Below are 23,707 nucleotides of genomic sequence, written 5' to 3'. Positions count from 1 at the left end.
GTGTCCCTGGGCAAGACACTTCACCCCAAATTGCTCCTGTGGGGAATGCCCACAGTATTGATGTATGTGTAAGTTGCTTTAGATAAAAGCGTCTAACAAGTAACATAATGTAATGTAATGTAATACAAGCTTCAACAGTCTCTTATGAATTCTCAGAGATTATCCTGTAATGGGGTCATATGCTGGATGAACTAACTTTCAGGAAGGCGTGACATATGCAGGTCACCTGTGGGAACAAGCATTAATAAATAAAAACTTGCAGTCAGACCGCATTATACATGGGTGCTGTAACACATGTAAAGTAAAGAGGGCTGTCTTTGAACAATGAAGGAGACACATTCTTAAAAATATCATCAGTGCCGCTCTCAGTGTTGATACATAAGCAAAGTGTTCTCAAACTGTGTTGGGAAACAGCTTTTCTAACACTGTTCCAAAGTGAAGTGCTATACTCTCTCCCTTTCTCTGAAACAGCAAAGTGTTAAACTTTGTAAAGAAGAAAAAAAAACACCAATTCTGACGGCAACATGGAACAAATGATGTGGGAGACAAACAACAGGCAGGTAAAAGTAGCGGTGAAAGAGGTGACTGTTTGCTGCTGGAAAAAAATCCTGTGTATTAAAGGTAGGGTAGGTAATTCACTTCAGAAACACTTTTTGTTATATTCCATGGAATGCTCTTAACATCCCGATAGCAATGAATACATTCAATGCTTTGACAATACATACAAAAATGTCATCTGTGGAAGCCGTGGCACTGTAAAAAGCACGACCAATCATCTGAGCCGGCCCGGGTCAGATAATTGGATGGCCTACCTGCCAGTCAGCCTTCCATCTTGTGCACAACATTATCTCTTGCCCTCATTGGTCATGTGCGCGTTCGTGTGTGTTGGAGGAGGAGCTCTGTAAGGAAGTCTGAAGGAAGGGGCAGATTTTTTTCGGCTGCGTACTTTCAAATTCTAGCGCACTCGAGCTGGTTTCTCCATTCTTACCTACCCTACCTTTAAGTGAGAACATATTTTTTTTGTCTTCATTTTCTCTCCTGAAAGAGGTAGTAATGGAAAATAAGCTCATTCAGAATCCTCATGGTCTTTCTTCATGGCTCAAATGTCTTCTAAAAGTCTAACACATTTGTATTGCTCAAGGGGAAGAAGAAGAGAAATCAGAGAGTGTAGGAAAAGGAAAAAAAAAAATTCAAAAATGGGTTAAATGGCGTAGTCAGGACGAGGCCTTCTCTCTCTTATTACCACTTGAAGAAAGGCCATTGCCATTAGATTGAAATTTAATTTAGGAAATAGTGTTTTAATGCAGCTGTTCACCAGAAGCCCATTCCAAATACACTTTCTGTCAGTGTGTTTCCTGAGGGCCATTTAATTGGGCTAATGAAGAAAGCTGCTAATGGCTGGGTTTATCTCTGGAAACACTGTGACATTTCATCAAGGCAGGTGGTTTTGGAGGCATTGTTTAAACTCACTGTGCATTGCATTGTTTACAACAACAAAAGATACCCTGTTATTTGGGGAAATTATGAAAAAAACATGTTTTGGCAATACTGAGGTCTTGAGTAAATCTGATGATTTCACTTCATTCAATAGCAGATTGGAATGTTTTGTCGTTATTATCCACATGCTGTTAATCATATTTTCAAAAAACATCTGTCTTGTTGCCGACTGAAGACTTCAGAGGAAGGTACACTCACACAAAATATGCATCACATTAAAAAAATAATCACACACACACATGCACACGCAACAAATCACACATTATATGCAGAAAGAGACAGTGATGTGACATTTACCTTCATCGGTTATCAGCATCTTGACATTAGTACATCAAACCTGCTGTTTAGTAATGAGCTTTGGTCGCCTCCTGACTAACGAATGATTCTGACACTTATGTCATTCCCTCCTGTCAGAGAGAAAGGTCAGTGGGAAAGTCAAAGAGGTTGAGATCCATGTGTATACATTGATCGACCACAAGATTACACAACAAAGCTGACGTTGAAATAGCAATACCAAATGAAGGGTATGGTTGAATATGGACAAAACTGCAGCTCGTGACAACAGTCAAGGATAAAGCAACTAAAAGTTATCAGGGCAGCGAAGTGAAGGTTATATGGATATGTAATAACTTGTGATGTATTTTAAATGGTAAATCAAACCAATATGGGCATGGAGCCTCAGTCACAATATGTCCACACAGAAAGATTGCAAGAAAGCTTTGATTACTCTCTGCACAATGATGCACTATTAATTAATTCACCATGACATAAGAAGAAAGAAAAGCTTAAAATCCGCAACTCTTAACAGCTAGAAATTAGTATTGTTGTCTTTTTTAGCTGAAAAAATAAATAAATAATCAATTAACTTATTACCAAAAGATACTTCAGTTTAATTTCCAGTGTTTGGAAATTACTATTAGTATTTTATAAAAAACACTGCTGCTTCTAAGGGGGGCATACATCATCTGCATAATATCATAGGATTGTGGCATAGATACTCTAAAGAGGCACCCTAGCAGGTTATAAATACATTGTTACTATAACACTTTTATATTTGAGTTAAAACACAAGTCTCTAAAGTAGGTTGCTGCATTATACCAAAAACTATATGAAGAAATTATGTGTGGCACTTAAACATATAAGTCAAGGTCATTAAATGAACATGTTTAAGAGTGCCTATCTAATTAATACTATTGTATTGTTGTTCCTATTTTATAAAAAAAACTCAACAATTCATCTCTTCTCTCAAAACATTGAAATCAATTCCAAAATAAAACATAAAGAACCAATACCGTAAATGGAATCAATTACAATACTTGTATTAACACTAAATCCAAATATTGCTGTCTGTTGATGATAAATGATCCAACTGACATTTCAAACCGCTGCATCCTGCCCTGTTAGTCCCTTGCAAGTTGTCCAACGCACGGTTTCCTTTATTGTAAACAACAATGAAGTGTGAAATTTGAAAAAACACAGATGCACCACCGGTGAACTACGAGCCACCAATCATTTGTAGTCTGTACCCAGAGCGGCTTTTGAATCCCTCCTTCTCTTCCCACCTCTTCAAATTCATTGGCTGCCAGAGGAGTAGCGACAATGTTTAATGCACCATGCGGTGTCCGGACTTCAGTCAGTGAGAGGAAGCGTTCTATGTGCTTAGGGCTGTGTTACGTGCAGACAATACTAACTAACGATTGTGCGTATATATTAAAGAAAATCATCCGCTTTTCAGACAGCAACACGACAGACTTGTGGCAGAATGCGGGGCTGTCGCTGACCACCTCCTCAGCAGCTGTCTCTCTGTGTGGACTTTGAAGAGGACGGACAAGGACAAAATGCCACTACGGGAATCAGTCACTCAGCTCTGTTTCGGACGGGGGAAAAAACAATAATCGCCCTTTAAAAATCTGCTTTGGATCTACCTTACTATACATTTGGATTTTTTTTTATCTCCCCATAGAGTTTTCTCTCCGAACAGTTGTTTTTCCTGAAGAACGGTGACTCACTGCGGGCAGAAGGCGAGTCGCTGCATCCTAATCAGACAGCGGAGAGGACTTCAGCTCATTGACATTACAGTCATACTTTTCTGGAGCACTTTTTTTTTTTTCTCCCACTGCGCTGCACTGTAGCCTGCGTGTGCAGCGGAGGCTTGTGGCTTTTCTCCCAGCACAGAGGAGGGAAAGAGGATACGGGTGGTGGGCTAACACGAAAGTGGTTAGAGAATGAAACTCTCCCTAAAACCTGCTGGAACTGACTGTTTTGGTTTTTACATTTATATTATTTGGACTATTACAGCACTTTTTTGGGTAAGTTTACGTTTGGTCTATAATGTGCTCCATGTAAATTCATGCACTTTCCCATTGAAAGCCCTGTCAGTTGTTCATTTCTAAATGGTTGTTATTTCACAACCATCCTTATGCATGCAGATGCAACAGCTTCTTCCAAGGACCGTTGAATCTCACAGAGAGAGAGATACAGAGAGAGACAGAGGGCATTAGTGGAGAGAATTACACGGCAGTGCTGAGATGTTGCCAGCTAATTTCCGAATTTTTATAAGGCTCATTGTAAATATCCGGATTATGCGGATTTGTGCGTGTAAGAGGCTCATTTTATCCACACTTATTCAAATAGCCGCTACAATAGGCCATCTTCAGTTGTACGCCTGCAGGAGTATATTATTAAAGTTGTCCTTTTACAGTTTCATTCGGCTTTCTCATAATGTGCAAATGTGCAAACATTACGCTAGTGTCAGGTCTTGCATTAGGATGAATTAAGAACTGTATTTTGTTTCTAATGATACATGTCGTAAATAAACAAGAAAGAAAATCAGTATTTCCCTGTGTATGGGCTGCGCCGTGTCTTCCCAAGGTTAACTAATTGACAAGCTTCCCTATAATTGTGGAGATGAATTACACATGAGCCCTGTTTCATTTTTGGCTCCGCGGTGGATGTGATTTCTAACTGGCAGAATTGCTATTGTATTGTAGTCAGATTTTATTTGGCTGAATAATTGACACATATAACAAATATTTTTTTTTCTGTTTTTCTTTTTAGGTTGTATGAAGAAACACTGACAATGACTATTTTGTTCGGAGACTGGATCGCGATTATTGCTCAGATGAGTCTGGGCGCTCAGCTGAATATAAATTAGGTGTTCAGCGCCACAGATTGCTGGAAAAGGCAGAGGAAGAGAGAGACATAGCAAAGACAATCCACAAAGACAGATGCCAAGGCCTCACATGATGAACAGAACTCTTTTTTTGATCCTGAATAATAGAAACATCACATTTGAACAAAATATCAACAGGTCAAAGGAAGCATAGACACAAGACAGTTTATAGCTGCTTTTACGGAGTGGGGATGTATCTTTCTATTTTCTTTTTCCTCCTCCTATGGGCTCAAGCCCTGACATTGAAGAACTTAAATTACTCTGTCCCGGAGGAACAGGGTCCAGGGACAGTGATTGGGAACATAGCCAAAGATGCCAGACTCGGACTCGAACAGGTTGGGCCGGGACAGGGTAAGAAAGCCAACTTCAGGGTTCTTGAAAACTCAGCACCGCATCTCATCGACGTGGACCCTCAAAGCGGACTGCTGTACACAAAGCAACGCATTGACAGGGAAACCTTGTGTAAGAGAAACCCCAAGTGCCAGCTCTCCATGGAGGTGTTTGCCAATGACAAGGAGATCTGCATGATCAAAATAGATATCCAGGACATTAACGACAACTCACCCGCTTTCCCCTCGGATCAGATTGATATTGAAATTTCTGAAAATGCAATGCCAGGGACACGTTTTCCCCTGACCAGCGCGCATGACCCAGATGCAGGGGAGAACGGCCTGAAAACCTATCAAATAACACGCGATGACTACAATCTATTTTCCTTAGAGGTAAAATCCCGTGGCGACGGGACTAAATTTCCAGAATTAGTTATTCAACGACCATTGGACCGCGAAGAACGAAGCCATCACACCCTCATTTTGTCAGCCACGGATGGGGGGGAATATCCTAGGTCAGGTAACATGCAGATAAATGTTAAAGTTATTGATTCCAATGATAACAGCCCTGTGTTTGATCAACCATCGTATATTGTGGAAATTCCTGAAAATTCTCCTCCTGGTAAAGTGCTGATCGATTTAAATGCCACTGATCCTGATGAGGGCAACAATGGACAAGTAGTCTATTCTTTTAGTGGCTATGCCCCAGAGAGAATCCGGGAGCTCTTTTCCATAGATTCAAGAACAGGGGTCATAAAGATTCAGGGCGAAATTGACTATGAAGAGAGCCCAGTCATTGAGATTGACGTCCAGGCAAAGGATCTAGGTCCCAATCCAATCCCAGGCCATTGTAAAGTCACAGTTAAAGTGCTTGACAGGAATGATAACTGGCCATCTATAGGCTTTGTGTCTGTGAGACAGGGTGCCATCAGTGAGGCAGCACCTCCAGCCACTGTCATTGCTCTGGTCCGTGTCACAGACAAGGACTCAGGCAGGAATGGGCAGCTTCAGTGCAGAGTGCTGGGTAATGTCCCTTTTAAACTTGAAGAGAACTATGATAACTTCTATACTGTAGTAACAGACAGGCCCTTGGACAGAGAGGCGCAGGATGAGTATAATGTCACCATTGTGGCCAAAGACAACGGCATTCCTCCTCTAAACTCCACAAAATCCTTCACCGTAAAGATTCTGGATGAGAATGACAATGTTCCTCGCTTTACGAAGTCAGTTTACCTTCTTCAAATACCTGAGAACAACATTCCTGGGGAGTACCTAGGTTCAGTTTTGGCGCATGACCCGGACCTTGGCCAAAATGGCACAGTATACTACAGCATAATGAACTCCAATGTGAGTGGGGGTGATGTCAACACCTATGTTAATGTGAATGCTGCTAATGGAGCCATCTATGCTGTGAGATCCTTTAACTATGAGCAAATCAAGTATTTTGACTTTAAGGTTCTTGCTAGAGATGCAGGATCCCCACACCTGGAGAGCAATGCTACAGTCCGCATCAGTGTTCTCGATGTCAATGACAACATCCCTGTCATTGTTCTGCCCCTACTTCTAAATGACACGGCTGAAATCCATGTGCCGCGTAATGTTGGTGTGGGCTACATTGTCACCACAGTAAGGGCCGTGGATAATGACTATGGTGAGAGCGGGAGGCTCACTTATGAGATCTCGGATGGCAATGAGGAGCACCTCTTTGAGATTGATCCAGTGACTGGGGAGGTTCGAACAGCCCACCCATTCTGGGACGATGTGAACCCCATTGTGGAGCTGATCATTCGAGTATCAGACCATGGCAAGCCGACCCTGACTGCTGCCGCCAGGCTCATCGTCAAGGCCTCTAGCGGACGTCCCCCTGATGGATTGCCACGCACAAAGGACAATCAGAACTGGGACATGTCCCTGCCTCTTATTGTAACTCTAAGCATCATATCCATCATGCTTCTGGCTGCAATGGTGACCATAGCAATCAAGTGCAAGCGAGAAAACAAGGAGATCCGTACATATAATTGTCGCATTGCAGAGTACTCGCACCCTCAGCTGGGGAAAGGCAAGAAGAAGAAGATTAACAAGAACGACATCATGCTGGTGCAGAGCGAGGTGGAGGAGCGGGATGCCATGAATGTGATGAATGTGGTAAGCAGCCCTTCCTTGGCCACCTCTCCTATGTACTTTGACTACCAGACACGACTGCCACTCAGCTCACCAAGGTCAGAGGTCATGTACCTCAAGCCCACTGCCAATAACATCAGCGTGCCCCAAGGCCACGTGGGATGCCACACCAGCTTCACAGGCCCAGTCACCAGCACTACAGATACACCTACTAACCGCATGTCCATCATACAGGTAAGGGAAATTGCACTCCTTCACTGTTATGCCACCATTTTCACGTCACAACCCTCAGAAAGCTCCAATTTCCTATATCAACATTTGTCCCTTGTTTTGGAAAATCAAAATAAAGAGGGTTAAGGACAGGCAGAGGCAGAGAGGCCCAAGAGCATAGAGAAAACAAGGAAGGGAGGGGTGAGTATTAGAAGGATTAAACAGTCATTCCGGTGTTCTCATAGAACAGAGCCTGCAACATCGAAACAAATCAGTTGTGCCTGAAATATGTCACGCCAGGCTTTTGAAATCAGTTTTCATGTAGAAATGTTTCTTTAATCACTCAATCACTGTCGTTTTATTCCTGTGGAATAAAGAGTTTAGCCTGTTGCTGAGTTATAATCAGTTTTTTTTTCAATTCCATTCGAAACTATATATTTATCCCACAGACACGTTAATGTCAAAATCCAATTACTATTATTATTTTTTTAATATACTCTATAACGTACTCTATAAATAAACTTGTACACAAAGGCAGTCAATTCTATAATGCTCTACCACGACAGTAAATTCTCTCCAGCAGTGACAAATAGGCGTTCACGGTTTCATGCCGTTGTTTAACATCACATCAGTCATCAAATTCTATAGCACCTCATGGTTAAATATAGCGTATTTAATTCTCTAATTCCTAGAGATTAACAGATTATACTTACTTTAATGGCTACATTGTAGGACTTTGTGCATTGGACTTGGGTGTATAAGCCTCTAACGTGATAAATTCTCTGTCTCTTCAGCCTTAAGCCAATTAAAAGTCTGTCGTGTCAGACAAAGATTAGTGCCTGCTTAAGACAGTGGTGTGCAACACTAGGGACAATGGGCAGGTGTAGCAAACCGTTTTACTTACCAATACCTATTGTTCAGATATTCAAACAAGAAATGATCCTTGTATAATTTAACAGAAATATTAAACATCCCTTACTTTTATAATGTTCCGCGTATGGCATTATACTAATTGGCACGTTGAATGATTGACATTCCTCCCTTAAACCCTTTTGAACTGCAACTATTCGTCTCTCTATTATGCTGTCTTTTCTCTCCCACTATTTGTGCTGGATGTGGATGTGACGAGGACTGTGATCATATGTGACGTTTTCCCACCAGGGAGGAAGGCCACTGTCTGTTGTTCCCACTCTCAGTCTCAGCCTTGCTTCTATTATGGCCCAGCTGCATAGGGCAAGGATCAGCACAAAGACCGTTAAGGCTTTCTAATCAAAGGAACAGAATCATTTCTGTTCCATTCTCTGATAAAAGTAGTGATGATGAATTAGACTGTCTGAGACTGTTGCATATCCTTTTTGTGCACTTACTTTTCTCCCACTTTCAAAGGGAAACAAATGTGTGGAAACAATGAATTCCTTAGTGTCTTGTTTACAGAGGGTCCCCTCAACGCATCAGACGTGCAGGGTGCTCTGTTGTATTATTCAACAGAAACCTGTGTAGAGGGAGATGGCCTGAGGCATTAAGTTTCTTCAGAATCTGTACAGAAGCCTATCACTTTCCTCCCTTCCTCCCCTGCTTCTGCCTTCTCACTCCATTTGTGTGGACAGTAAGTAACCTGAGTCACAGGAGAGTGGCTATGGGAAAAATGTCAGGAAACAAAGACAGAATTCCCCTTCCATCGATCCCAAGGCCTCTCAGCCCATCTGTCACTACGGTTGCCATGAGAGGAGAAGCTAAATAGGAAAAATAAATAAAGGCATGGATAAACAGGAGAGTGTATTGCCTGCTCAGTCAGTTTCACAAGGGCACCTTAGTGCTACTGTCTTCATCTGTACCTAGTAGGGCTACTGTAGCTGCCTGCAACTCCCAGTCTTTCTCCACACTGCTGCTGGACTCTAATGATGTTTTATAGTGGTGCGCTCGCGGAGAGGCTGGACTTGGTCTCTATGTGGTAGAGGGGAATAATATGAACATATCAGCAGAGCTCTGCTGGCCAGCACCCGGCCCAGTGGAAAGCTTCATTTCATTTCTAAAGAGAATTCCTTGGATAAGGAGATAGATGATACGTAATGATGCCTAATTCCGCTTAAGGCGTAGAAGGGAATTACTTAGTGTAGAATCGAGGTTAAAACCAATCTGCCTCAAAATTCTTCAATATGCAGGAAAAAGGGATTTCAGTAAATTGTTCTGTGCCCACTCTCCCTTGAATACTTTAGAGTTACCAGCTGTGCCAGGCTGTGGCCCACTGACTTGTTTTATAAGTTTCTCTGCTGCTTCCTTCCCATCTTTTCAAGAAGCTGCACTCATTGTCAGCAAACATTCTAAGACTCCTGTGTCATTACTTTTAAATGGCCCATAATTTATCATATTGATTTGTTTTGAGTAGTAATTTGATTCACCATGAAACTATAATTAAACTGAATCCGGTCTCGGTAGGAGACCATCCGTGTTAATAAGGTGCAGGTGGTACAGAGGCAAAGAGTCTGAAAGGCTATAAAAGCTGCCTTTAGGTGGCGACATTCTGCCTTGTGTCGGGTAGCATTGAGATCAGGGTGTCAAGGAGAAAAGGGGCTCTATATTCTCTGCTGACTTGACACTGTTTCTTGTCATCTGGTAGTGAGGCTCTTGCTGCTTATAATGACAAAGATGTCAGACATAAATTAATACCAACGCATGGAATATAAAATATATTTATTCTGTAGTAGTATACATGACACTATTTTGTTACAAGTGCTTTATATAAAAATCTTTAAATGTACAATACAGAAACTGAATTCATCAATGGTAAAATATGCACACATTTTTTAGAAAAAGCTATGCTGATTTATCTTTTCTTGAATTCCTACTAAACCAAGGTCTCGGAAAAGATTCTTTAAATGACTGGCAGCCATAAACGTATTGAATGAATTTAGTTTTTTGAGTGCTAAAAAAAAGAAGTTAAGAGGTGTGACTGTGATCATTTAAATGGTGGGTAGGCAATATAGGAGATAAAATGTTGATCTGTTTACGTTGAGCTTGTGCATGCCAACAATTTAGCTAGAGCAGATGTTGAAAATGGGTGCTTCCAGGAATGGTCTTACTCTGTATAATTTAGGTATATTGTGTGTGTGTGTGTGTGTGTGTGTGTGTGTGTGTGTGTGTATATATATGCATGTGTGGGTGGCTGTGTGTGTGTGGGGGGGTATAACATCATTGTGTATTCCCGGCATGTGATTTAAGCCTTTAGCTGGCAGGCACCGTGACAGAGCCCCTCTCTTTTATGAGCAGGACAATCTTGCATTTGTCCGAACCTTGAAACACCCTTCCTCCAAGAAACACACACACACACACAAACCCACACACACTCATGCACATAAACACACACAGATGCACATGTAACCAGGTTTGGGCTGTTTTGAAGGATTCTACTGAAAAAGTCTTATCAAAGCCTCCGCTATATATTGTATTGAAATTGCTCCCACACTTCAGTGGCCACTGAGGCAATGAATAGAAAAGCGCTCTTTATTTCATTTCTCCCCCTCTCCCTTCATCTTTAGATAACTGCTTTCCTCTGAAGCTTTCTATGGAATGAGTTTGGTAAACCTGTACTGAAGCCGATTGCTGACAGGATTGAGCAGCTCAGCAACTAGATGCAGTCAGTCTTAACACTCATTTACAGGAATGAGAGACAGTTTAAGAAGCTGTTTGTAATTTGTGTTATTTTGTCCCCCAGTTGATCTCTTCTCAGTCACAAGGCCAGATTTATTTTATTTGGTCATGCCAGTACATTTAAAAAAAAAAGTTGGCTCTCCCGAGGGTGTATCTACATATTTCCACACATAAACCTGCGGCTACTGTACATAACACTACATGCTGAAATTCTGAATTATTAATAGGACGTTTTATTTTTCTTCATCTCCCCCAAGCTCAAATGGTATATGCAACTGAGAGGAAGTGTATTTAGACCACAGAGTGTTGCTCTGGGGAAGGAACAGTCAATTATGTCTGTATCTACTACAGCTAAAATATAGAAATGTTGTCATTGAATGTTGTAATAGTTTATTAGCTGCCATTAGTTGTATTTCAGTTTGCAGAGAGGCTTGTTTTATTACAGAAGCATCAGAATGCCTTGAAGCTGTAGCAAAGACTAACACACAGCAGAAAACTGCAGCTATATTTGCACCCTCTTTCATTAATAAGTCATACTGTTTGACACATCAGAGGGAAGCAGAATATGTCACGATAAACATCAGAGGTCTCTGGCTACATATTTGTTAACATGAAGGGGGGCAACACAGAGTAAGTGTGAAACTACTAGTAACGTTATGATTAAAATATAATTTGAGCATTTAATTTACCTCACTCTGTTTGCAATAAGTGGCAGCATGAGAGAAAGTGCAGACTAATCTTCATCTTCTCTTTCAACACCTACAGTATATGGTAATGCCATGTTTTAAGTTTTGAAAAGAAAAACTGAATTAATGAACAACACTAATGTCTCCATCTTTACCCTCACTTTTGATGTTTTCCCTGAACACTTTTTCCATGAAACGGACTAAGGATACAGATTCTTCAAAGATTTACAGAATTAGTTATTCATTTTCTTGTGGAAGTACACAAGACATTTTTTTTCAGATCGACATAGCTGTGGTAGTAGTACATATTTTATTAATCGAAAAATTCCAAGTAACCCTACTGAATAATTGAATAAAGGCCTCTGACGATACCACTAAAAACGGTTCCCCATGTAAGTTCTGACAAACTTAAATCGATTAAAAACTGTAGAGATAGAAGAATAGATTTCAAAATACTGCTGCTGGTTTATATAGCACTGAATGGTTTAGGCCCAAAATACATTTCTGACCTCCTGCTAAATTATGAACCATCCAGATCTCTCAGGTCTTCAGGGACTGGTCAGCTTTCTGTCCCCAGAGTCAGAACTAAACATGGAGAAGCAGCGTTCAGTTATTATGCTCCAAATATCTGGAACAAACTCCCAGAAACCTGCAGGTCCGCTGCAACTCTTACTACTTTTAAATCCAGACTAAAGACTTTTCTTTTTGCCGCTGCTTTTAATTGAACTATTCACATCTTAAACTGCACCGTAACTTTTTGAACCATGTATTTTTTCTTTTAATGTTTCTTTTATTAGCTTTTCTTTTTAATGACTGATTTTAAATGCCATTTTCTTAATGTCTTTCATTTTTTGTAAAGCACTTTGAATTGCCTTGTGTTGAAAAGTGCTATATAAATAAACTTGCCTTGCCTCGAGATAGAGGGATGGATAGATGTTAGGCAACTGAAGACAACATATATGTATGCATTATATTGGTCTTATTGATCAGCCACTACAAATCCTTTCAACCAGCTGTTTTTCATTCATTTTGACACAGCACTTATCTGAGCTGCATCATTTCGTTATTTCAACAGACCTCTCGACCTGGCAAAGCAGGGAAACAAAGTTTTTTTTTTTTTTTTTTAGAGTTTAGAGAAAGAGACAGGATATGAGAACATGAGTTGACCTCCGTGATAGCCAGATTGCCCGGACACATTAAACCAATTTACTTGGTTGAATAGGAAGCAGCCTATTGGAGATGACATGGGCACGATAATAAGACCGGATTGTCAGTGGACATTTGCTTTGGAGTAATAGTGCATTTGTGAGCGCATGAGTGTGTTTGCGATGGAGGGGAAGTGAACAATCAGAACTCCCCTAATTCAATGACACTGAACTTCTAAATATCATGTCACACTGTCATGTCTTTTTGTTAAGTAGCAAAGGCCATTATTTATCTTGGTTTGATGTGGTCTAATCCTATAAGACTTACCATATTATTTTTCTATTCTGCTACCGTGAGCCTTGTGACTTATGTTTTCTTCTATTCATTTGTGTTTGTTGTGTCTTATTTTTCCTATTTGACAGTGTGTCTTGTTTTCTTGACCTTGCCGATCCTGTGAGTGCCCATATGTATGTTGCATTTCAAGTGAACGCCTACACAAGATGGATCAGTCCTTAACTGTAAGGTGTTTTCTTTTTGATATAAACTCCTCCGATCCACGCTGTACTATAGAGGAAAAAGAAGAGAGTGACAAAACAGTCTGTGCATGCCCCCAGGAGATTTTAAAGCATTTACCTTGGTGCTGCTGGTATTCATTGTGCTGAAACAACTCAAGCACAAGGAACCTAGCATCAACAGAGGTCACAAAAACAAGAGAACAAAACATAACCTTCACAGTGGAGGAATCTAAGATGTAGCTGCCATGTCTATGTGCGTGTGTACTTGCACTCGCACTGATGCACCTGTGCTACCACCAGCTGTGCTCTGAAGCACAGGTCTTGCTGGTTCCCTCAGATTGGAATGGGCTTCCCTGTAGGGGCCGCCTGCCCCCTGAGGGCTCTTAGATCCCTCCTGGGGTCTCTAGACTTAGCATTTTGAGCAGGAAGCTGATGTAGCTGCAGCAGTAAATAGGTGTATATATATATAGGAGTGACCCCATGGTAATGTGCGCTGAGATACACAGCGCACAGAGGGCTACATTGGCGTGCATGGCATGGCAATGTATTCTTTGAACTCTTAGCAGCTGGGTCTCCTTGCTGTAAATAAAACACTTTCAAAGTCAAACAAAGTGGAACTGGCTCTGTTGTGTCTTGGCACCAGTCCAACGTGAGAGAGCTTTTCTTTCTGCCACATCTTCCTTCACTGTGCCCCCCAGGCATGTAATGTAGAAACAACACGCAGCTCAAAGAATGAGTTATGTGAATCTGTTCTCACCTTCTATCTCATTAGTATAAGAGAAATGATTTATCCCTTGCTCCATGAGAATCTCTCTCTCTCTTCGTCCTTGCCTTCTACAGTTCAGCACTTCTTCAGCTTCATCAGTAATGTGATTAATTGATTGTAGGGATATACCATGGCATGAATACCATCTAATTTACTCTAATATCACCTAACTACATGCCAAAACAAGGCGTTATAGAACAGGCTTCTTCTTCCACATACAACCACTTCAGTTCATTGTCCCTTCTTATTCCAGAAATTACATTTGCATTGCAATTTGAGAAATGGGTCCATAAGAGACCTCACCGTCACTTCTGCCCCTGCTTATTCCTGCAGCACAGTTTGAAATCGGACTCCCATGTCTAAAGCCCTATGTGTTTCTCAAGAGAATTGAAAGCCACTGTGTTTTGTAGTGGCTGTTATGTGTTTGTGGCAACAGAGGTGAATGAGTCGGCATTCTTGGATGTTATTGCCTAAACAAAAAGGCCCACCAAGTGACGGGCAATGCGGGCACAAAACATTTGTCATCAAATGCTTTTACTGTGTGTGCCCTTCAGGCCATGTTGAGTGCTAATGCTGTATTGAAAATTGTATATTTGGCCGGTCTCATCTTTTTCTATTGCACTACACAGATGTACTCAATTGGCCTCTCACTGGGTTTATGTCTTGGAGAGAAATATTTTTGGGGCCTTTAGCATTGAGATCAATTGCCGGTTTGCTCCGTTTCATATTGATTTTTCCTCTGTTGGTACTAAAATACTGTATTTCATTATCTATCGCACTGAGCATTGTTTATTAAAAAAAAGAAAAATAATTATGCTCGCTCTCTCTCTTCCTCTCTTCCCCCCGCTCCTGCTCTAACTCTTTTCCTTTTAGGATTCCCTTTCTGTCTCTCTGCTCTTGTCATCTTAGATAAGCCATGCAATTCCTCATGTTACTGACGACCCAAGCCAAATTCATAATGATGAGATTATCTTGTCAACAGTACAGAGTGTATATGTCTGCCATATTGATCTGAGCACAGTCTTAAATGAAGTACCACGATGGAAGCGTTGGCTCACTGATAACTCTGAACAGATCTTGCTATTTATACACTCAACACTGCTGGGATGACGAATGGAACCCATGTATTCTGCCCTTCTCCTCTTTTCCTCTTTCCTCCTCTCCTTTCCTATTAACAGATTGATGGGACAAAACAACCCCTCTCCCAACACAGATTGTCTGAAATTGCGTCCTCTTTGAAGTCATGTTGACATGCTGAGTCAATGTTGGAGAGACATGGGTGCTGCTGTGGGAAAAACCAATCAGATGGACTGCAGGGGAGGGAGAGCAGGGAAGAAGAAATTACTAGCGCTCTGGCCTGTGTGTTTTTTTTTTTTAAATTACTGAGGTTTGAAGGGGGATTTATCTGTGCATTTGATGAGAAGGTCAGATGGGTTTAGAGCTTGAGATTATGTGCGATTGTTTCTTCTGTGGGCTAGCTGATTAATGGTAAAGCTGGTCTGACAGATACTTAATGCACTATAGACGCACTTAAAAGAGAGCCAGAAGAACTGGCGTCCAACACTTTGACAACAGAGCATTATCCTAAAGCCTTTTCTGTCAGTTTTTACCCAGGTGTATAGACAGTATACCGACTTATTGTATTCCTCTTTCTTCTGGCCCATCCTTTGCTCAGATACCTCTGACCTGAAACATATACAGCAGATAGGTCACCTTGAAGTAAAAATACGCAGCTTCGTGTGTGTGTGTGTGTGTGTGTGTGTGTGTGTGTGTGTGTGTGTGTGTGTGTGTGTGTGTGTGTGTGTGTGTGTGTGTGTGTGTGTGTGTGTGTGTGAGAGAGTGTGAATGAGAGGGGTAATGTGTGTGTGTGTCTCTGCATACAGACACAGAGAAGAAGAACCCAGGTGTGTGTGTGTGTGTTCACTAGTGCATGTATTGATATTAAACATGCTGTATGTGTGCATGCATTCTGCGTGTTTCTGTGTTTATATATAAGCATCTGGCCTCGGTTCTTGGCATTAGGGAAATATCCAAAATCCTTTCATCCACGGAACAGTTATTTCTCCATCCATTCAAATGGAATAATTGCGTCCTTTAATGTTTTAGTTCCCCCTTAGTTTCTCGCTTGTTAATCTGCAAATAGACAACATTTTGTGGATTGTTTGTTTCAAAACAAAATTAGAAAATGTGTCCTTCTTTGATTGAATTTGATAAAAAATACTGCATAAGAGGGCATACAAATATCAGTTTGAAAGCTTAATAACGGTGTATTTTTTTAACAAGTTAATGGCACTAATCTTTACATTAAAAAGGCTGCAAACAGATATGCTGAATAATTTGCTTGCATATTTGACGTTGGTTCAATTGCATTATGTAATGATTGCCAGTCGACAATTTAATGTTAATTCTGAGGTAATCTCTAATTATTAGTATACATTCCACTGAAAAGAAGAAATATAGATCTTAAAGGAAAACATATTTAACATTTTGGAAATATATTAACTTTCTTGCTGAGACTTAGATTTCTCCTTGATTAATACCACTTTCAAAATGACATATATATATCTTTTTTTTTTTTATAGAAGCTATTGTTTTGAGCTATGGTTATAGGCATTTTGCCCAATAGGTAGTTTGTTTAAATTCACACATGCATGTCTTGTCTGCACAGTACGACAGGTCTGTTAAGTCTGTAACAGCTTTGGACTTTTGGGCTGAGTTGGCTTTGGATTAATGAGGGTGAAGGGAGGTCAGTGCTGACTCAATACTTCAGTTACCGGCAAAGCCATTGTAACTTTTGATGAGCAAGTACTGAATGATTCGAAGCTTACAAACCAGGATCACATACTTGATCTTTTACCTCCTTTTTTACTGCTTTCTTCAGAGTTTCAACATGTAAACATGTAAAATCAAGTTAAGTCCTCTCTGACTCCAAATCCAATTGTCTTTTCCCCTAATATTTCCTTTATAAATAATCACAAGACTGGTCCCAGCAGTAAGATACCGACACCAGGGGGGTATACTACGAAGCAGGATTTTCGCTTAGCCGGCTAAATTCAGGGAAGACTCCGGCTTTCCGGTCCTACGATGCTGGTTCTCTTTTTAGCAGGCTAGATCTCCATGGTAACTTATGCTTAGCGGCTAACCTGGTCGGGACCAGGGGCCTATACTACGAACCTGGTTCAACCTAACCTGGATATGTTTGAGTTAGCCGGTTGGCCTAATCCAAAACATACGCGCTCTCGCTAAACTGTACTACGACGCTGGTTATCAAGTGGATCGCTCAAGCCAGCCGTGTCCTATCTAGTTAGGTGCGCGTTCACATGAAAGGGGTGGTATCTGGAGCATTCGACCAATCACAAACATGGAGAAGCGCACTGACAGCGCAGCGTCATACTTCCTGAATGAAAAGTGAACTTTAATACTAGTCAAAAATGAAGAAGTTAAACTTTAAACATCCATGACTTAAACACTTTATCCAGGATAAAAGCCACATAGCTGCACCTGCAAGGTGAATACAGCTGGTAAAAGAAAAAGTGTTTGAATGCGTACATTAACAGGTTTATGATATCACTGCCCCGTCTAAAACACGATCTGACTTTAATTACATTTGTCTCGAGTGTTTCGTCAACTTAATGTGTTGCTTAAAATAATACTTCTGCCAGTATGTGGTACTGTGAGTGTTGCACGGCCAGATACGGCTCAACTGACTCAGATAAGGAGAGATATGATACATTATGAAGTGATATGCCGCAGACTGTACTTAATGTTACTCTGATCCGGTTACTTATGTTGTGGCCGATATTTAAGTAAGCTTTCTTAACGCTAATGTTATAATAGTCAGATTGCTCTGAAGATGGGAGGTGATATTCTATTAATGTTCACGTTCACACAGTCGGTGATTTCTGCCGGCCGTCTTTCCTGCGACGGCAGTTTTTCTGTATTTCCTTTCTCCTGTGATATGACTTGATCGCTTTAAACTCCGCACACTGAGCTCTGATTGGTCAGCAGGCGGTGTTTTCACTGAGTTGAGCTCTTAGCCTGCAACCTAACCTGGTCCCGACCAGGTTAGCTGCTTAGCATATATTACCATGGAGATCTAGCCTGCTAAAAAGAGAACCAGCTTCGGATGACCGGAAAGCCGGAGTTTTCCCTGAATTTAGCCGGCTAAGCGAAAATCCTGCTTCGCAGTATACCCCCCAGGTTAGGTTGCAGGCTAAGAGCTCAACTCAGTGAAAACACCGCCTGCTGACCAATCAGAGCTCAGTGTGCGGAGTTTAAAGCGATCAAGTCATATTACAGGAGAAAGGAAATACAGAAAAGCTGCCGTTGCAGGAAAGACGGCCGGCAAAAATCACCGACTGTGTGAACGTGAACATTAATAGAATATCACCTCCCATCTTCAGAGCAATCTGACTATTATAACATTAGCGTTAAGAAAGTCACAACATAAGTAACCGGATCAGAGTAACATTAAGTACAGTATCACATACTGTATGCAGAAGTATTATTGTAAGCAACACATTAAGTTGACGAAACACTCGAGTCAAATGTAATTAAAATCAGATCCACTCGTGTTTTAGATGGGGCAGTGATATCATAAACCTGTTAATGTATGCATTCAAACACTTTTTCTTTTGCCAGCTGTATTCACCTTGCAGGTGCAGCTATGTGGCTTTGATCCTGGATAAAGTGTTTAAGTCATGGATGTTTAAAGTTTAACTTCTTCATATAAGAACTATATGTTTATAGTTGACTTTTCATTCAGGAAGTAGCCTATGACGCTGCGCTGTCAGTATGCTTCTCCATGAGTGTGATTGGTCGAATGCTCCAAATACCACCCCTTTCATGTGAACGTGCACCTAACTAGATAGGACACGGCTGGCTTGAGCGATCCACTTGATAACCAGCGTCATAGTACCGTTTAGCGAGAGCGCGTATGTTTTGGATTAGGCCAACCGGCTAACTCAAACATATCCAGGTTAGGTTGAACCAGTTTCGTAGTACAGGCCCCAGCTGGTTAAATGTGTCTACAAAAAACGTAGGTATGGAAAACAACACTCCTATTTAGGGATGCACGATAATTATCGGCCCGATAATTATAGGTCCGATATTAGGAATTATGACGTCATCCCGATCAACCCGATACCAGTAATAATAGCCCCGATAATATACAATATATTTTTTGGGTAAAAAAAAAGAAAAAAATACTGCGGTGTAGGTGGATTGGGATGAGGGGCGCTTGTTTTTCACCCGGCTCCTCCCGTTTTGCCAGTACTGTGGTTTAGGAAGAGGGGAGTTCTTCACAAATCCAGCGCTCCCTAATACTACGAACCTGATCAGTCACCTGAAACATCGGCATCGCTACGATGGTGTGTTAAAAGCGTACGAAGACAATAATACTATACAACGTGTGTGTGTGCGGGCATTGGAGCTATGTGCAACTCAAGGCATATGCTCGAACCGGAGCTGCCTGGATGCTGCAATCATGTTGTGCTGACTTTTCATACAATGTCTCACTGTCTGGCTTCCTGCATAAAGTCAAGTGCTCGGCCCAGTTGTGGGGAAATGTCGCTCCTCTGTTTTCATTTAAACAGCTCCTTATATCCGTTAGCGCAGCTAGCTAGCACCAGATGCTAACAACAACAATGCACGTAAGGTCTCTCTCTCGCTCGCTCGGGCCACACATACAGACACCCTCCCGGTCCTCCCAATAGCCAGTCGGTGCCTGCCGGTGAGCGTGGAAGTGTGGTCTGCCACAAGCGGGCGGCAGGAGCGGGGCTGTCAGCATCAGCTTGTAGATGGTATTTTAAACTCGATGCGCTCTGAAACTATGGAGCGGCCGAGGAAAAAAAATACACATGCGTTAATCGCGTTAAAATAATTAGTGGCATAACATTTTTATTATCGGTATCGGTCTTGAGAAGCAGGAAGTTATCGGTATCGTTTTCAAAAAACCAATATCGTGCATCCCTACTCCTATTTCAAGAGAACCGACAAACTGCTCTATTGGGTTTTTTTTGTGTTAGAGTACATGCCAAAAGACACATTTATCATTTACTCCTGGGGCTTAACTGCCACAGATGTAGATTGTGTTGATAGGAGAACAAACGTGCCTTCTTGTGTTGCGCTTCCTCTTCTGAGTAGAAAGGTTCCCTCTGAAATGGCAGCTGAGTCTTGCTGCTGAATTGTTGTCAGTGTTGTTTTATTTTCTTCTTTTTTAATAATGCTGTTAGAAACTGCAGACATACATACACATAACATATCAGAAAACTGAAACTCACAAGTCCACGGGCACCACATCCCTATGTGTTGCAAATCCAAAACTAGAAAACAAACTTCTTAAGTACCTCATTTTTTAAGGATTGTAGCATAAACCCATCAGATTAATTGCATTTCTCTATCCAGCTGAAACTATCATTACATCTTGTTAAAACTTTGGTAAATATGTGAAAACAGAAACTCATGTATTCCATCTCAAAAGTATGAGTTCCTCAACTAAACCACTTAAATGATATGTATTTGATCTGAAACTGCAGGTCCATTGTAAAATGGGTCACAGTCAGATTCCTTTTTATTATTTACATTTAGTGCAAAACAATCCAGTTTGCCAGTGTGCTAGCATCGAGCGACAGTTGTCTGTTTCTAAGTTGGCAGCTTATTGTAATCTTTACCCGAGGGCATGTTGGTCAACATTATAACGTTTTATGGGTAATGTTGTCCTTTTTAGTCTGATAAGCATGATTCATTCAATAATAGCTTAATCAGCCCATTAATACATCAATTACATGCATAGGAGATATTTATTTTCTGGTAAACAGATGATTCTGTAATACTATATGCTTATTAGGACAAACCTCCTGAGCCATTTTCTTTATGCCAGATTTAGTTTAGCCCATCATTTGATTTTTCATGCATCATAAAATAGGCTAGACTGCAAGATCTCTAGCACCTGTAATTGTGTGTGTGTGTGTGTGTGTGTGTGTGTGTGTGTGTGTGTGTGTGTGTGTGTGTGTGTGTGTGTGTTGTGTGTGTGTGTGTGTGTGTGTGTGTGTGTGTGTGTGTGTGTGTGTGTGTGTGTGTGTGTGTGTGTGTGCGTGTGTATGAATAGTGATAGAGGAAAAGACACACTCTTACGCCGTTCAATCTCAAGGGGATAATGAAAGGCTTAAGAACATAATTTACCAACGCTTTATTGACCACCTCTCTGACTTGAGGGGTGGTGGTGATGGTTCATCGAGTCTTTTTTTAAGGCACTTTGTGTCTGTCAATTCATTTTGGTGACTAAATTACTTTCAATTACAAAGGATGTACTAAAAAAGTGTCTCTTTGCAAACCTCAACAACCCAATACACACTGATAGACTCTTCAATGCAAATCTAGCTATCCCAATCGTACATAAGGTAACTGCCTTAGAATTTTGACCAACAAAGTAATTTGTAGAACAAAGAAAAAACGATATCCATGCTTGCTCATGTGCATTCTCAAAAGGAATATTAAAGTATCAGTAACCGAGCAGGTTGAAGGAAATCAGCTTTGAAGTAGTGTCTCGTCTCTTTTTATTAAAAGAGGCAAGTACAACCTCAGCCCTCCCTCTGCCCTGTGCACTCTTTCTTTTCTGTCTTTTACTTTTTGCTTTTCACCTATCGATGAATTAAGTATCCTACGCAGTGTGTGGTTAGATTTTTTTTCTCACTTTATGAATCAGGTTTTATCATGGTTGATAGTACAAATGGAAAGTTGTGCCACTAAGGTATTGATGCTCCACTGGGCACCTCAAATATATATATATATGGTATGAATATTGTGTCTCTGCTGGTGAGCATTGAAAATGCAATGTAGAGGTCATGTGGGTTATACAACCATATGTAAAAGCTTTGTTACTTAGCACTGTTTAATGAAACATAGCCCTATTCCCTAAAAAATGAACAAGAACACAACACATAATGAAGTAATGTGTTTTTATTATAAATGATGAATTAACTGTGCAAACTGTGATTAACAAGATGAAACTATAGAGTATGATGAGACTATCCTATCAGAGCTGCCTGAGTCACCAGCTTGTTATTCCAACAGAATGCCACATAGTAGTCTACTCACCCACACCCGAATCCGTGAACACATTACACCCATCCTCATGAAGCTCCACTGGCTCCCCATCCCCCAGATAATTCAGTACAAGATCCTCCTGATGACATACAAAGCCCTCCATAACCTGGCCCCATCCTACCTGACTGACCTCCTCCACAGACACACTCCCACTCGCTCCCTTCGCTCTGCTACTGCCAACCTCCTGTCCCTCCCCACCCGGACCAACCTCAAGTTCTGGGGCGACAGAGCCTTCTCCGTTGCTGCACCCACCCTCTGGAACTCACTACCCCAATCCATCAGAGATTCTTCCTCCCTCACAGCATTCAAAACATCACTCAAAACCCACCTGTTCAACACTGCATTCAATCTCTGACCACCCCCCCTATTTTCTGTTCTGTTTATCTCTTTTTGTATTTCTTTGTTATCTATTTTATTTCTATTTTGTTTTTTTGTTTTCTCTTGTCTTTTTTCTCCTCTTAATTCTCTGTCAAAGCGTCTTTGAGTTTCATGAAAAGCGCTATAAAAGTCTCATGTATTATTATTATTATTATTATTACAACAAAAAAAAACGGTCTCAATATTTCAAGGCAGCAACAACTCTTACACATGCAGATGTAGGCGACTTAAAACATGGGGAATAGAGCAAAGCCTTTTCAGTAAGATAGATACTTTAAATGACCGATCACTATGGCATTAACAATGTCCAAATAATCACATGTCACCTTAAAGGGGACCTATCATGCAAAATGCACTTTTGTATGTCTTTTATACATGAATATGTGTCCCCGGTGTGTCAGGGAACTCATCAAGTGTCAGAAAACACAACCCTCTCTATTTTCCTCCATACCCAAATCTCTAAAAACGGGGCTGCAACGGATCTGATACAGACTGATACAGATTTGAAATATCTCTGACGTCAGGAACGAGGAGCTCTGCCTATATGGGCAACTCTCCACCTATCAGGGGAATGAGAGGTTGCCGTGGCATGGTAACAGCATGGTAACATGACGCTCGTGCCTCGCCCCCCTCCTGTGCAGGGGGGCGTGGTCAGCTGCAGCTCATTTGTCACAGAATCAGCCCTTGCAAAAACAGGGCTGGAATACAGCAAATAGAGCAAAATGAGGCATGGCTAAAATGCATGATCTGTTTGGTATTTTGAAACTTCACGGACATGTTTTATATAGGTATGGCCCTACAATATATTATTCAAATATAGCATGATAGGTCCACTTTAAATTGTAAATCTTTGTTATTTAAGTCTCATGTTTGATTGGTACAGAATATATAGCAAGGACACCAGGGCTGGTATGTCCTTGCTGTGTTGAAATCTCTATGGTGAAGTCACTATTTACCGGCAACAATGGCACTTCCTTATTTCTCAGAAATGCCATTGGACCTGACCTCTTGTAAGTTATTTGGAAGATAGTGGAAGATATTTAGTAGGCAGTAGACTGCCATGGCTTTAAGTTCACTTAAGCCCATTGATTGATTGCTCGGTTATCTCCAGGAAGATGTATAGGACCATCTAA

The 23,707-nt window shown here is 41.0% G+C and overlaps 1 protein-coding gene across 3 annotated transcripts in view; it reads left to right on the top strand.

Moving 5' to 3' along the window:
• The first annotated feature begins 3,146 nt into the window (after positions 1 to 3,146).
• pcdh17 (protocadherin 17) overlaps positions 3,147 to 23,707 on the top strand; it is a 55,314-nt gene continuing 34,753 nt past the window's right edge. For 2 of the 3 annotated variants that reach the window (XM_034109325.2, XM_034109318.2), the window contains exons 1-2: positions 3,147 to 3,806; positions 4,555 to 7,353. In XM_034109325.2, coding sequence (XP_033965216.1) covers positions 4,861 to 7,353 — 2,493 coding nt within the window. In that variant the 5' untranslated portion in view covers positions 3,147 to 3,806; positions 4,555 to 4,860. The remainder of the gene's footprint in view (positions 3,807 to 4,554; positions 7,354 to 23,707) is intronic. The other variant, XM_034109333.2, reaches the window with a different exon arrangement.

The sequence above is a fragment of the Pseudochaenichthys georgianus genome, chromosome 3, assembly GCF_902827115.2.
Source record: "Pseudochaenichthys georgianus chromosome 3, fPseGeo1.2, whole genome shotgun sequence".
NCBI classification, from domain to species: Eukaryota; Metazoa; Chordata; class Actinopteri; order Perciformes; family Channichthyidae; genus Pseudochaenichthys; species Pseudochaenichthys georgianus.
Note: the sequence above shows the minus strand (reverse complement) of the source record. Positions and strands in the feature narration are given on the sequence as shown.